This window comes from Staurois parvus, unplaced genomic scaffold (genome assembly GCF_062004578.1).
Source record: "Staurois parvus isolate SC_StPar_1 unplaced genomic scaffold, SC_StPar_1.0 ptg000857l, whole genome shotgun sequence".
Lineage (NCBI taxonomy): Eukaryota > Metazoa > Chordata > Amphibia > Anura > Ranidae > Staurois > Staurois parvus.
In genome coordinates, this window is record NW_028318653.1 from 396,228 (window position 1) to 412,105 (window position 15,878).

Consider the following 15,878-nt stretch of genomic DNA (forward strand, 5'->3'; position numbering starts at 1 on the left):
AGTGGTGTACCCCAATGTTCAGTGGTATTAGTGGTGTCCCCCAAGGTTCAGTGGTATTAGTTATACATTATTCATGTCACATTTGGTGTCAGAGTTGTCGGCTGTATTTGTAGAATAGAAGGAATCGGTATCTGTGAAGTCGGTGGTGACAATCTGGGTCTCCACACACAGACATCACCTGTCACTCTCCGTCCCTCAGGTGTTCCTGGACTCTGGAAGATGAAGCTTCTGCTTTGTTTCCTTTTCCTGTCTGCGGTCTCAGCAGAAATCAGCAACTGTGGCGGGGAATGTTGTCTGAAAGATGTCGTCTCCCTCACAAACCTCATGAAATCTATGGGTAGGTCTCACTCCACTGACTTGTGGTATTTCCATCTACTACAGTGCCTTGATAAAGTCTTTACCCCCCTGAAATGTCCCCCATGTTGTCATGTGACAACCAGAACTGCCATTGTATGTTATTGGGATTGGATGTGATGGACCGACACAAAGTAGCACATAATTGTGAAGTGGAAGGAAAATGAGAAATGGTTTCCAAGATGTGTGACCAATAAATCTGTGAAAAGTGTAGCGGCATTTGTATTCAGCCCCCTTTACTCTGATCCCCCTAACTAAAATCTAGTGGAACCAATTGCCTTCAGAAGTCCCCTAATTAGTAAACAGAGTCCCCCTGTGTGTCATGTGATCTCAGTATAAATACAGCTGTTCTGTGAAGCCCTCAGAGGTTTGTTAGAGAACATTAGTGAACAAACAGCATCATGAAGGCCCAGACAGGTCAGGGATAAAGTTGTGGAAAAGTTTAAAGCAGGGATAGGTTATTTAAAAGCATCCCCAAGCTTTGACGATCTCACGGAGCACTGTGTTCAATCCATCATCCAAACATGGAAAGAGTACGGCACAACTGCCAACCTACCAAGACATGGCCATCCATCTAAACTGACAGGCCGGGCAAGGAGAGCATTTATCAGAGGAACAGCCAAGAGGCCCATGGGAACTGTGGAGGAGCTGCAGAGATCACAGCTCAGGGGGGAGAATCTGTCCTCAGGAGGACTATTAGTCGTCACTCCACAAATCTGGCCTTTATGGAAGAGTGACAAGAAGAAGCCATTGTTGGAGGAAAGCCATAAGAAGTCCGTTTGCAGTTTGTGAGAATCCATGTGGGGGACACAGCAAACATGTGGAAGAAGGGGCTCTGGTCAGAGGGGACCAAAATGGGACTTTATGGCCTAAAAGAAAACTCTATGTGTGGCGGCAAACTAACACTGCCCATCCCCCTGAACACACCATCCCCACTGTGAAACATGATGGTGGCAGCATCATGTGGTGGGGATGCTTTTCTTCAGCAGGGACAGGGAAGCTGGTCAGAGTTGATGGGAAGATGGATGGAGCCAAATACAGGAAAATCTTAGAAGAAAACCTGTTAGAGTCTGCAGAAGACTTGAGACCGGGGCGGAGGTTCCCCTTCCAGCAGGACAACGACCCGAAACATCCAGCCAGAGCTACAATGGAATGGTTCCGATCAAAGCATCTTCATGTGTTAGAATGGACCAGTCACAGTCCAGACCCAAATCCAATGGAGAATCTGTGGCCAGACCTGAAAATTGCTGTTCCCAGACGCTCTCCATCCAATCTGACAGCTTGAGGGATTCTGCAAAGAAGAATGGGCAGAAATGTCCTCCACTCCTCTCTGCCAATTATTCCACAGGCTTCCATTCAGTGTCTGCCACCCCTCTCTGCCAATTCCTCCACTTGCCTCCACTCTATGTCCTCCACTCCACTCTGCCAATCACTCCACTGACCTCCATTCAGTGTCCTCCACCTCCCTCTGCCAATCCAGCCACTGGCCTCTGCTTTGTGTCCTCCACCTTTCTCTGCCATCCCCTCTACTGACCTCTGCTTTGTGTCCTCCACCCCTCTCTGCTAATCTTTCCACTGGCCTCTGCTTTGTGTCCTCTACTTCTCTCTGCCAATCCCTCCACAGACCTTCACTCAGTATTCTCCCCCCCCCCCCTGCCAATCTATCCACTGACCTCTGCTCTGTGTCCTCCACCTCTCTCTGCCATTCCCTCCACTGGCCTCCATGCAGTGTCCTCCACCCTTCTTCACCATTCTCTCCACTAGCCTCTCCTCTCTCTCCTCCACCCCCCTGCCAGTCCCTCCACTGGCCTTCACACACAGTTCCCCATCTCTCTCTCCTAACCTTTCCACTGACCTCTGCTTCGTGTCCTCCACCCCTCTCTTCAAATCCCTGCACTGGCTTCCATTCAGTTTCCCCCACCCCTCTCTACCAATCCCCCAACTGCCTTTTACTCAGTGTTCTCCATCCCTCTCTTCCAATCCCTCAACTGGCCTCCATTCAGTGTCCTTCACCCCTCTCTACCAATCCCTCCACTGACCTCCTTTCAGTGTCCTCCACCACTCTCCTCTAATCCCTCTACTGGCCTCCATTCAGTAACGTCCACCCCTCTCTTCAAATCCCTCCACTGGCTTCCATTCACTTTCCTCCACATCTCTCTACTAATCCCTCCACTGGCCTCCATTCAGTGTCCTCCACCCCTCTCTGATAATCCCTCCATTGGCCTCCATTCAGTGTCCTCCACCCCTCTCTACCAATCCCTCCACTGGCCTCCATTCAGTGTCCTCCACTCCTCTCTACCAATCCCTCCACTGGCTACTGATTGCCCAACAAATAAAATTCTGCACACTAACAACAACATACAAAGTCATATATAACAGCTGGACTGGCTCCCAATTATGTAAGCACTGTGACAGCCAATTACAGCAGTCAAGTGATTGGTCAGTCCTTTCCACACCTGTGTAAGGAATGCTGGGACTGGGCGGGGCTAAAGTGTATGTAAATGCAACCAATAAACCTCTTCTATTCACTCTCTTTTGGTCCGTTTAACCATTTAATATGCTAATAAAAGCATTTTGTTAATTCTGTTCGATAAATACAAATACCTGCTAATCCTGTCAGAAATCCTGCGGGCTGATAACTTTCTATGCTCACTGTTATAGTTCCCCCGACATCTATGAGGACTCCAGAGCCTCCTCTATATTTTTGGGGGCAGAAGAGAGGGGTAGAGGTTTTGTAATCCATTCCTAGAATGACAACTCTGCTCATAAATACAGTACAGTGAGTGAGTTGTCACCCTAGGACAGGAAGTGTGTTACCGGCAGGATCACCAGATGAAAATAAAGGGAAAAAAAAAGATATAAGAAACCCGAAGGCAGTTATCCCGTCTAAGGACTAGTAAGCTGTAACATATTACATTTTTCTTCTTATGTTTAGATATACATTAATCATTTAAGTCCCAGCCACTGATTTCCACCAGCCATGGTAACAATGAACAAAATGAAATGCGATTAGTTGCTGTAGATGTGCACAGGTTGTGCATAATTTTACATGTTGGCAGCCATATCTGCTCATTACCAGGTCCCTCATATCTTCTCTTCCAGCTTCTACAGTCCTGGAGAACAGTAAACTTGTCTGCTATGACCACAAACAGAACGGAGCATACGCTACTTGTCCTACAGGTAAATGATCACAAGACCTCGAATAGAGCTCTGTATTAGTGTGAGAGTGATATATTCTTCAGTCCACACCAACCATGAGGTCCTAGAGATCTCACACCAACTAGGAGAAAAAGGTTTACACTTGTGTGTTTGTTGGCCTTGACATTATGGTGTCTTTGATTTGCTTATCATATACCTCAGTCCAGAACAACAACAAGGTCCTAGAGATCTTAGACCAACTAAGAGAAGATGTTATACAAAGGTTTACACTTGTGGGTTTGTTGGCCTTGACATTATGGGACCTACTAAGAGAAAAACAAATGACCTTCAAGGTTTACACTTGTGGGTTTGTTGGTCTTGACATTATGGTGTCTTTGATCTGCTTATCATATACCTCAGTCCAGACCAACCATAAGGTCCTAGACCAACCAAGAGAAGATGTTATAAAAAAGGTTTACACATGTGGATTTGTTGGCCTTGACATTATGGGGCCTTTGATGTGTTCTTCATATATTTCAATCCAGATAAACCATAAGATGCTAGAGGTCTCAGACCAACTAAGAGAAAAAAAAATGACCTCCAAAGTTTACACTTGTTGTTTTGTTGGCCTTCACATTATGGTGTCTTTGATCTGTTCATCGTATACTTCAGTCCAGATCAACCATGAGGTTCTAGAGATCTCAGGCCAAGTAAGAAAAGAAGTTACCTCTAAGGTTTACATTTGTGGGTTTGTTGGCCTTGACATTATGGGGCCTTTAATCTGCTCCTCATATACTTCAGTCCAGATCAGCTACAGGGTCTTAGAGATCTCAAACAAGCTGAGAGTAGCAGATATACCCAAGGTTTACACTTGTGGGTTTGTTGGCCTTGACATTATTGGGCCTTTGATGTGTTCTTCATATACTTCAATCCAGATAAACCATAAGATTCTAGAGGTCTCAGACCAACTAAGAGAAAAAAATTACCTGCAAGGTTTACACTTGTTGTTTTGTTGGCCTTCACATTATAGTGTCTTTGATCTGCTCATCGTATATTTCAGTCCAGATCAACCATGAGGTTCTAGAAATCTCAGACCAAGTAAGAAAATACGTTACCTCCAAGGTTTACATTTGTGGGTTTGCTGGCCTTGACACTATGGGGCCTTTAATCTGCTCCTCATACTGTATACTTCGGTCCAGATCAGCTACTGGGTCTTAGAGATCTCAAACAAGCTAAGAATAGAAGTTATATCCAAGGTTTACACTCGTGGGTTTGTTGGCCTTGACATTATGGGGCCTTTAATCTACCCCTCATATACTCCAGTCCAGATAAACCATAAGATCCTAGAGTTCTCAGACCAGCTAAGAGAAGTTATCTCCAAGGTTTACATTTGTGGGTTTGCTGGCCTTGACACTATGGGGACTTGGATCTGTTCATAGTATACTTCAGCCCAGATAAACCATGAGGTGTTAGAGATATCAGAAGGAACCCAAGACTAATAGGTTGGTCATAGAGTGGACGATGCCTCACCAAGGGAACCATTCTCCCATCTTCTGTACTGCCAGTAGATACTACCAGAGTTCCCCTGAAAATAAGTGAAAAAGGCCAGTTTTCCTCTAGTCCCTGTTATGACACCCTAGGAAAGCTCTGAACATCCCAATTCTCATTCCAGTTATTTTGTATTAGTGTTGGATCAGGGGTAGCAGCAGACTCTCAGACATTAAGATTCCTGATGACTGAAAGGGTGAAGGCCCTTATTGTCTTAGTGCAAGTGAGCATAAATCCTCCAGTGTCTTCATGAGATTATTGTTGATAAACTGTCCTGACTGAGCAGACATCCTTCTCTATTCCAGAGAAATAGATTCACTTTACCATATGGGTGTATCAAGATGGCTGCCACACAGCCTCCTCTATTCCAGAGAAATTACTCCACCTACCCATACAGGTGTATAAACATGGCTGCAACACAACTTCTTTTGTAGATGGATGACAGATAGGCTCCTCTGTAGATGGATGACAGATAGGCTCCTCTGTAGATGGATGACACACAGCCTCCTCTGTAGATGGATGACACACAGCCTCCTCTGTAGATGGATGACACATAGGGGTTTATTTACTAAAGCTGGAGAGTCCAAAATCAGACTCCCTTCTGCATAGAAACCAATCAGCTTCTAACCTCAGCTTGTTCAATGAAGCTTTGGCAATGAAACCTGGAAGCTGATTGGTTTCCATGCAGAAGGGAGTCTGATTTTGGACTCTCCAGCTTTAGTAAATAAACCCCATAGCCTCCTCTGTAGATGGATGACACACAGCCTCCTCTGTAGATGGATGACACATAGCCTCCTCTGTAGATGGATGACACACAGCCTTCTCTGTAGATGGATGAAGGAAGTGAGGCTTCCCACCTATTAGCTAGGTGTCTCATCACACAGCAGAAGCAAAAGAATGTTATATCACTTCAACTTTCAACACGAAACGCTGTCACTTTCACACTTGCAGTGTTTCCATATTTTTGTCCAACCTCTGTATGTATGATTGTAGATTTTTATGCTATTTCATCACTGCCTCTTCTTATTTTATGCAGATTACAGCACCACGGGGTGTGCCTGCGGGTTTGGATGTGGCTCATGGGACATCCAGACTGAGAGAACATGTCACTGTCAATGTCTCGGCACTGACTGGACAACAGCCCGTTGCTGCAAGATCGGATCAAAGTAGAGTCTGACCACCGGAGGGCGGACACTCGGAGATGGGAGTGACACCCCTGAATAATCTCTACTTTCACAATCAACTTCAATGATTATATGCAAAAACCATAGAGAAGAGGAGTCTCCACTCTCCATGCCTGGGAGAGAATGGACCAGAAGGTCCAATTATAAAAGGTTTAACTTGATATTTTGTGATTTTGTTTGTGACAAACAAAGGTTTTCTGAAACTGTAATTCAATTACTTCTCCCTAAACAAGGAGGCTGGAGAAGGAGCTTTCCTTGGGGTGACTGTTACAGGGGGGATACTGAAGGAGGTACAAGAACAAGAGGAACTGGACAATGCACAAGGTATCACTGCCCATTGTGTGTCCCTAAGAATCAGCCAGCATACTAGCCAATTATCACAAGAAACCCAAAGATTCTCAAAGTGGACACAAGGCAGTGGCTACCAAAACTCACAAAATACAGGCTTGTGGGGAACCCTACTCCTGATACCTCTGGTCATTATACTCAGCTCTCCAGCAAACTGGCACTCAAGACACACTGCAAAAACAGGCAATACCATTTATAGAGTCAGTATGAACACTTACTCATAGTCTCTTACCACCAACCACCACTAGGGGGTGACTCTACCAAAAATCAAGCTGGTTGGGCGCACACAGGTAGATGCAAATGTCACACACAGTCTGGTTGCCTGTCTTATTCTTTGTAAGCCAATTGCTTAAACACAAAGAAACTCTTGATAGATTCCCATGGGTCTGAATCAGGATTGGCCAGCACATCACCCTGTGGATAAACTTCATGTAATGGCTTCAGACTACTTCCTGGAAAAGTAAGGGCAAATTCATATTCGAGTGCTGCCATTAGTCTCAGACATTGGCCCTGGTCATCTGGGGGTACTTCATACACCTGATTACTGGCACTGGTCCTGGTCATCTGGGGCAATTCATAGACCTGGTTACTGCTGCTGGTCCTGGCCATCTGGGGTTACTTCATAGACCTGATTACTGGCACTGGTCCTGGTCATCTTGGAGTACTTCATGGACCTGGTTACTGGCACCGGTCCTGGCCATCTGGTGGTACTTCATAGACCTGGTCACTGACACTGGTCCTGGTCATCTGGGGATACTTCATAGACCTGGTTACTAGCACTGGTCCTGGTCATCTGGGGGTACTTCATAGACCTGATCACTGGAACTGGTCCTGGTCATCTGGGGATACTTCATAGACCTGGTTAGTGGCACTGGTCCTGGTCATCTGGGGGTACTTCATAGACCTGCTCACTGGAACTGGTCCTGGACATCTGGGTATACTTTATAGACCTGGTTGCTGGCACTGGTCCTGGTCATCTGGCGGTACGTAAATCCCTGAGGTGCTTGAGTTTGGTTGTATGGCTGCTTCCATCTGACCTGGAGCTCATTTGGTGGCATTGGCACCAGGACCCCCACCTTCTGACCTGTTTCTCAGACTCATACTCTGTCCTCCTTAGCAGAAGGGCTGTGCCTGGGTTCTTCTAGACACACATCTAATCTAATCAGCCTGTAGGAACACAGCTACTGAAGAAGCAGACTGGAATTTGTCAGATGGATCCATCATCTTGTAGTCTTTCCTCTGTGGCACATAGTACTGAATATGCAATTGCATTACTCATAAGCGTGGTGACAGCGAGAGAGGACACATCTCACAAGACACATTGATGGCCCTCACCAGGTTGTGCATTGTGAAGATTGTTCTCCTCACAAGTTCTACTGATACACAGTTCTTTTTTTCACAAACCAATAGACTAGAGAATACACCCGTCTCCTCTGCTCATCCAAAATTCCATCAGGATCCAGACCTTTGTCTTCTGCTCATTTAAAGTTTCATCAGGGTCCAGTCCCTTGTCCTCTACTCATTCAAAGCTCAATCAGGGCCTGGACCCTTGTCCTTTGCTCATCCAAAGTTCCATCAGGGTCCATCCCCTTGTCTTCTGCTCATCCATTGTTCCATCAGGGTCCGGCCCCTTGTCCTCTGCTCACCTAAAGTTCCATCAGGGTCCAGCCCCTTTGTCCTATGTTCATCCAAAGTTTCATCAGGGTCCAGCTGCTTGTCCTATGCTCATCCAAAGTTCCATCAAGGTCCAGCCCCTTGTCCTCTGCTCATCCAAAGTTTCATCAGGGTCCAGCTGCTTGTCCTATGCTCATCCAAAGTTTCATCAGGGTCCAGCCCCTTGTCCTATGTTCATCCAAAGTTTCATCAGGGTCCAATTCCTTGTCTATGGTCATCCAAAGTTCCATTAGGGTCCAGCCCCTTGTCTTATGCTCATCCAAAGTTTCATCAGGGTCCAGCCCTTTGTCCTATGCTCATCCAAAGTTTCATCAGGGTTCAGTGCAGGAACTTGCTTCTATTTACCCCTGCTCACCCCAACACTGTAACACATGGCAAATACTTTGAAGACTGGTCATTGGGTTCCTGTGTACTAGGCACACACAGCCAGGTTAGTACCCATCGATATGTTAGGTAAAAAGGGAAATACCACTTAGAGAGTTGGTACAAACACCCACCTGCAGTCTCTTCAGATTTGTGCCTTCTTTAGTGCAATTTAAAAAAGCTTATTATATTTATATTTAAAGTAAATCTGAATCCCTAAACAGTCTTTAACAAAAGAACGTACATTCCAAAATAATGATTCTTCCACCAAAAACAGTGTGTGCTGTAAATTGACTCCAACATTACTCCTGTTTCTTCTAGCTGGAGGCCACCATTTTGTTGAAGCCCAGAGCTGTCACTTCCTTATTGGAAACTCTCCTTGGTCTCAAAAACTGCATGTCGCTTTCTTCAATTAAAATTGTATGTCTTGGCTCAGTTAGAGAGGAAGGCTGACAGGAGCTTTACACATACTGTACTTGGCCTCTACATTTGTCCTCTCCTTGATATTCTACTGATAAAATGAGATATTCGATAGTCACTGAGAATTATTTTGTAGATCTCTATAGACAATTCCCTTTGTATAAGCTCCATAGGTGAAGGGAACCAGCTGTCAGGGATGCGGGTGTGACCAGAAGTGTGTGGACTGACACAGGGAACCGCAGGCTTCAGATATGGTATAAATAAGACAATTTATTAAGACTAACAATACAAATATAAACGCAGCGCACCAAACCCCAAGCTAACACAAATACATACAACAAGGTGAAACAAACCCAAACCTAAACTGATACAGATACACAGGTACATACACATATAGAGCACAACGTAGTCAGGCAGGCCGGGTCGATAACTATCGGGCAGGTAGGTACAGGAGGAGCAGGCGGAGAGTAGTCAGGGTCACAAGCCAGGGATCAAACAGGAGAAGTCAGCAGAGGTCAGGATCAGGCAGGGTCGGCAACAAGTCAGGCAGAAACAGGAACAGGAATGCAGGTTACTAGATACAGGGGCCCATGGAAAAAACACACACCAAGGCACAGACTGCAGGTCTGGCCATCCCTTAAATACACCACCTGCAATCAGCCCCAGGTGATGGCTAATTGCCGAAGTGAACCTCTGGTTGTTGAGAGCACCCGCTGGCCAGCCCTGGTACTGCAGCCCACAAGGCAGGTGACTCCCACCACTATTGGCAAGTCCATTCCTGACAGTACCCCCCCCTCAAGGAGCGGCCTCAGGATGCTCCAAACAGTCCTAGCTGGACAAAATGTTCCACCGCCCGGGTCCGGTGACTGGCGGGATATCAAAGACTGGCACATCGGGTTGGGCACCGGACGGAGGCACTTTGAGCTGGGCACCGGATGGAGGCACTTTGGGCTGGACACCGGACGGAGGCACTTCGGGCTGGACACCGGACGGAGGCACTTCGGGCTGGACACCGGATGGAGGCACTTCGGGCTGGACACCGGATCACCAGGCGGAGCAGCGGGCACCGGGCCACTAGGCGGAGCAGCGGGCACCGGGCCACCAGGCGGAGCAGCAGGCACCGGGCCACCAGGCGGAACAGCGGGCACCGGGCCACCAGGCGGGGCGGCAGGCACCGGGCCACCAGGCGGAGCAGCAGGCACCGGGCCCCCAGGCAGGGCGGCAGGCACCGGGCCCCCAGGCGGAGCGGCGGGCACCGGGCCACCAGGCGGAGCAGCGGGCACCGGGCCACCAGGTGGAACAGCGGGCACCGGGCCACCAGGCGGGGCGGCAGGCACCGGGCCACCAGGCGGAGCAGCAGGCACCGGGCCACCAGGCGGAGCGGCAGGCACCGGGCCCCCAGGCGGAGCGGCGGGCACCAGGCCCCCAGGCAGGGCGGTGGGCACCGGGCCCCCAGATGGAGCAGCGGGCCATCTGGCTCGACAGCGGGCATCGGGTCACCAGGTACAACAGCGGGCACTGGGTCATCAGACATTGGATCGTCTTGCTCGACCGCGGGCACCAGGTCATCTGGCTCAACAGTGAGCATCGGGTCACCAGGTATGACAGCGGGCACTGGGTCATCAGGCATTGGATCATCTGGCAAGACTGCGGGCACCGAGTCATCTGGCAAGACCGCGGGCACAGAGTCATCTGGCAAGACCATGGGCACTGAGTCATCTGGCAAGACCGCGGGCACCGAGTCATCTGGCAAGACCGCGGGCCCCGAGTCACCAGGCACAACAGCGGGCTCTAAATCAACCGGCCCAACAGCGGGCTCCGAGTCAACTGGCGGAGCAGCAGGCACCGAGTCGTCTGGCAAGACTGCGGGCACCGAGTCGTCTGGCAAGACTGCGGGCTCCGAGTCGTCTGGCAAGACAGCGGGCTCCGAGTTGTCTGGCGGAACAGTGGGCACCGAGTCGTCTGGCAAGACTGCGGGCTCCGAGTCGTCTGGCAAGACTGCGGGCTCCGAGTCATCTGGCAAGACAGCGGGCTTCGAGTCAACTGGCAAGACAGCGGGCACCGAGTCGTCTGGCGGAACAGCGGGCATCGAGTCGTCTGGCAAGACTGCGGGCACCGAGTCATCTGGCAAGACTGCGGGTACCGAGTCGTCTGGCAAGACAGCGGGCTCTGAGTCAACTGGCAAGACAGCGGGCACCGAGTCGTCTGGAGGAACAGCGGGCACCGAGTCGTCTGGCAAGACAGCGGGCTCCGAGTCATCTGGCAAGACAGCGGGCTCCGAGTCATCTGGCAAGACAGCGGGCTCCGAGTCATCTGGCAAGACAGCGGGCATCGAGTCATCTGGCAAGACTGCAGGCTCCGAGTCATCTGGCAAAACAGCGGGCTCCGAGTCAACTGGCAAGACAGCGGGCACCGAGTCGTCTGGCGGAACAGCGGACATCGAGTCGTCTGGCAAGACAGCGGGCACCGAGTCGTCTGGCAAGACTGCGGGCTCCGAGTCATCTGGCAAGACAGCGGGCTCTGAGTCAACTGGCAAGACAGCGGGCACCGAGTCGTCTGGCGGAACAGCGGGCATTCAGTCGTCTGGCAAGACAGCGGGCTCTGAGTCAACTGGCAAGACAGCGGGCACCGAGTCATCTGGCGGAACAGCGGGCACCGAGTCGTCTGGCAAGACTGCGGGCTCCGAGTCAACTGGCAAGACAGCGGGCACCGAGTTGTCTGGCGGAACAGTGGGCATTGAGTCGTCTGGCAAGACAGCGGGCACCGAGTCGTCTGGCAAGACTGCGGGCACCGAGTCATCTGGCAAGACAGCGGGCTCTGAGTCAACTGGCAAGACAGCGGGCACCGAGTCGTCTGGCGGAACAGCGGGCATTCAGTCGTCTGGCAAGACAGCGGGCTCTGAGTCAACTGGCAAGACAGCGGGCACCGAGTCATCTGGCGGAACAGCGGGCACCGAGTCGTCTGGCAAGACTGCGGGCTCCGAGTCAACTGGCAAGACAGCGGGCACCGAGTTGTCTGGCGGAACAGTGGGCATTGAGTCGTCTGGCAAGACTGCGGGCACCGAGTCGTCTGGCAAGACTGCGGGCACCGAGTCGTCTGGCAAGACTGCGGGCACCGAGTCATCTGGCAAGACAGCGGGCTCCGAGTCATCTGGCAAGACAGCGGGCATCGAGTCATCTGGCAAGACTGCAGGCTCCGAGTCATCTGGCAAAACAGCGGGCACCGAGTCGTCTGGCGGAACAGCGGACATCGAGTCGTCTGGCAAGACTGCGGGCACCGAGTCGTCTGGCAAGACTGCGGGCTCCGAGTCATCTGGCAAGACAGCGGGCTCTGAGTCAACTGGCAAGACTGCGGGCACCGAGTCATCTGGAAAGACAGTGGGCTCCGAGTCATCTGGCAAGACTGCGGGCACCGAGTCATCTGGCAAGACAGCGGGCATCGAGTCATCTGGCATAATAGGATCATCAGGCTGGATCAGTTCATCAGGCTGGGTAGAGACATCAGGCTGGGTAGAGACATCATGCTGGGTAGAGACATCATGCTGGGTAGAGACATCATGCTGGGTAGAGACATCAGGCTGAATTGTGGGCGCCGAGGCACCAGGCTGCACCACGGAAGGCGGGTTCTCAGATGGCAGGCTGACCGGTTTGGATACTGGCAGGATGGTATTGGTTGGAAAGAATTTTCGCCTTTTCATGGTTTTAGTTACCGGAGCACTGTAAGTAAGCGCAGGTTTGTAAACTGATGGAGCAGCTGAGGACAGAGAAGAGCTGGAGGATGGAACAGAGGAGGGAGCAGTTGCTACAGAGGACTTCTTTACAGGGTTAAAGAAAGGATAGGTGCAGCGAGTGGGAGCAGAGGACTGGTATGTGGTAGTTAGCAGAGTATACTGGGCTGTCACTGGGGGTGCTGTCGGGGATGCAGGAAGAGTGCCTTGAGCGGAGGAATGATGTTGTAAGCTGACTGAGGCTGGGTGCAACAAGTATGACCATGTCTGCAGTATGGGTTGAACAAAGCTCAGCTTACACAAAGCCTGTCTGACCAAAGACTGCACTGCGTTTATACAATCTCTTAGTGTCTGTGGTGAACATGCAGAATAACGCTTCAAGAAGTAATCCACATCATCCTCTAATAACCACACCAGGGACTCTACCTGGTCAGCACTAAATGGTGGCAAAAAGTCATTCCTGCTTTCAGGGGTACCAGATGAAGCCAACTCTACACAAACCTGAATCAAAGGTTGCACCTCAGAGAACTCTGTGCCCTGATCTACTAGAACATGAGCGATCCGTATACATTCTAGCAGTTCATCCCGGGGACACTCCTTCAGAGTCTGATAAGCATAGTCTTTGTCATCAAAAACCAGCAGCGACAAATACACAACCTCATCAACATCCATCCTTCCCAGCAACAAGCCAAGATGGCTTCCCTGTGCAGCCACTTCTGGTCAGGATGGCCTTGGTGTAATGTCAGGGCTCCAGGTGTGACCAGAAGTGTGTGACTGACACAGGGAACCGCAGGCTTCAGATATGGTATAAATAAGACAATTTATTAAGACTAACAATACAAATATAAACGCAGCGCACCAAACCCCAAGCTAACACAAATACATACAACAAGGTGAAACAAACCCAAACCTAAACTGATACAGATACACAGGTACATACACATATAGAGCACAACGTAGTCAGGCAGGCCGGGTCGATATCTATCGGGCAGGTAGGTACAGGAGGAGCAGGCGGAGAGTAGTCAGGGTCACAAGCCAGGGATCAAACAGGAGAAGTCAGCAGAGGTCAGGATCAGGCAGGGTCGGCAACAAGTCAGGCAGAAACAGGAACAGGATTGCAGGTTACTAGATACAGGGGCCCATGGAAAAAACACACACCAAGGCACAGACTGCAGGTCTGGCCATCCCTTAAATACACCACCTGAAATCAGCCCCAGGTGATGGCTAATTGCCGAAGTGAACCTCTGGTTGTTGAGAGCACCCGCTGGCCAGCCCTGGTACTGCAGCCCACAAGGCAGGTGACTCCCACCACTATTGGCAAGTCCATTCCTGACACCAGCACCTGGAACTAAAACATGAGATGTAGGCAGATTTCTGCATTTAGATATGGGATATCAGCCAATCAAAGAGCCCCATGGCCTTTGATGCCGTCATACGGCATCTTCTATGGATCCATGAAGTGAGGGTAACGGAGTAGTTTTAGTTGTTTTATTGCACTGAAGCAAAGAGTCAAAAATATTTGAGAACATTGAGTAATATGATTGGTTGGGGCAGTAGGGATCCCCACCCACCTCTGACCTGACTCAGATAATGTAATAAAGAGCTCTATGATCCTTTGTCCTGAGGTTTGGGTGTGTCTGTGAGATTGTCACTTGTGACTCAGTAATCAGGAGTATGTTGTGGGTACAAGGAGTGTGGCCTATATGTGCCGTGTATACAATGAATAGGCACAGGTTCTGTTCAATCCTTCCCTTAAACCACTCCCACTGTCACACACAATCTTGCCGTATCTACCAATCACTGTGGTGCCTTTAGCCGCATGGATAACATGAAGGTGTGTTGTCACTAACCCACTCCTAACTTTTTTTTTACTGTGGCAACTATTGAACATCTTTAAGTTATACCACAAATCATAAAAACTCTTTACGATTTGTGGTAACCAGCAGTATAATTTAAAGTCCCAAATCGGAGGTGTTCAAAAGATGCTACACCATATTGCCAAAAGTCATGGGCCAGCCCCCCAAATCATTGGATTTGGGTGTTCCAATCCCCTCCCAATCATGTGATTCAGCTGTTCCAATCCCCTCCATATCATGTGATTCAGGTGTTCCAATCCCCTCCATATCATGTGATTCAGGTGTTCCAATCCCCTCTAAATCATGTGATTCAGGTGTTCCAATCCCCTCCAAATCATGTGATTCAGGTGCTCAAATCCCCTCCAAATCATGTGATTCAGGTGTTCCAATCCCCTCCATATCATGTGATTCAGGTGTTCCAATCTCCTCCATATCATGTGATTCAGGTGCCCCAATCCCCTCCCAATCATGTTATTGAGGTGTTCCAATACCCTCCATATCATGTGATTCATGTGTTCCAATCCCCTCCATATCATGTGATTCAGATGTTCCAATGCCCTCCATATCATGTGATTCAGGTGTTCCAATCCCCTCCATATCATGTGATTCAGGTGTTCCAATCCCCTCCCAATCATGTTATTGAGGTGTTCCAATCCCCTCCATATCATGTGATTCATGTGTTCCAATCCCCTCCATATCATGTGATTCAGGTGTTCCAATGCCCTCCATATCATGTGATTCAGGTGTTCCAATCCCCTCCATGGACACAGGTGTATACAATCCATCCCCTAGGCATGCAGACGGCTTCTACAAACATTGGTGAAAGAATGGGTCGCTCTCAGGAGCTCAGTGACTCCAAGCGTGGTCCCGTGATAGGTGGCCACCTGGGCAATAAGTCCATCCGTGACACTTCCTGGCTACTAAATATTCCACGCTCAACTGTTAGTGGGATTATAACAAAGTGGAAGCCACTGGGAACAACAGCCACTCAGCCACCAAGTGGTAGGCCACGTCACATGACAGGGCGGGGTCAGCGCATGCTGAAGCTCACATTGTCTCGTCCTTTTCCCATTGTCTCATTTACATGTCAGCCATGCCAAATCCTTTGTGTTTCATTTGGTCCTTTCCCCTCCGGACGTGTCTCTGTATAATCACAAGTTCCCTTTTGCTGGGAAAGAAGAGGCGATCACTTATTTGGGGATTGAACTTCCTGCAGACGTACACCAACTTTCCTCCTGTAGCCTCACCCCGATAATGCAATGCATT

At 49.6% G+C, this 15,878-nt stretch overlaps 1 protein-coding gene across 1 annotated transcript; it reads left to right on the forward strand.

Moving 5' to 3' along the window:
• The first annotated feature begins 202 nt into the window (after positions 1-202).
• LOC149443495 (resistin-like) lies at positions 203-6,385 on the forward strand. Its single transcript, XM_089655615.1, has 3 exons — positions 203-337; positions 3,457-3,534; positions 6,077-6,385. Exons 1-3 carry the CDS (start codon positions 220-222, stop codon positions 6,208-6,210), a joined length of 330 nt encoding a protein of 109 aa, XP_089511741.1. The 5' UTR covers positions 203-219; the 3' UTR covers positions 6,211-6,385.
• Positions 6,386-15,878: the final 9,493 nt, after the last annotated feature.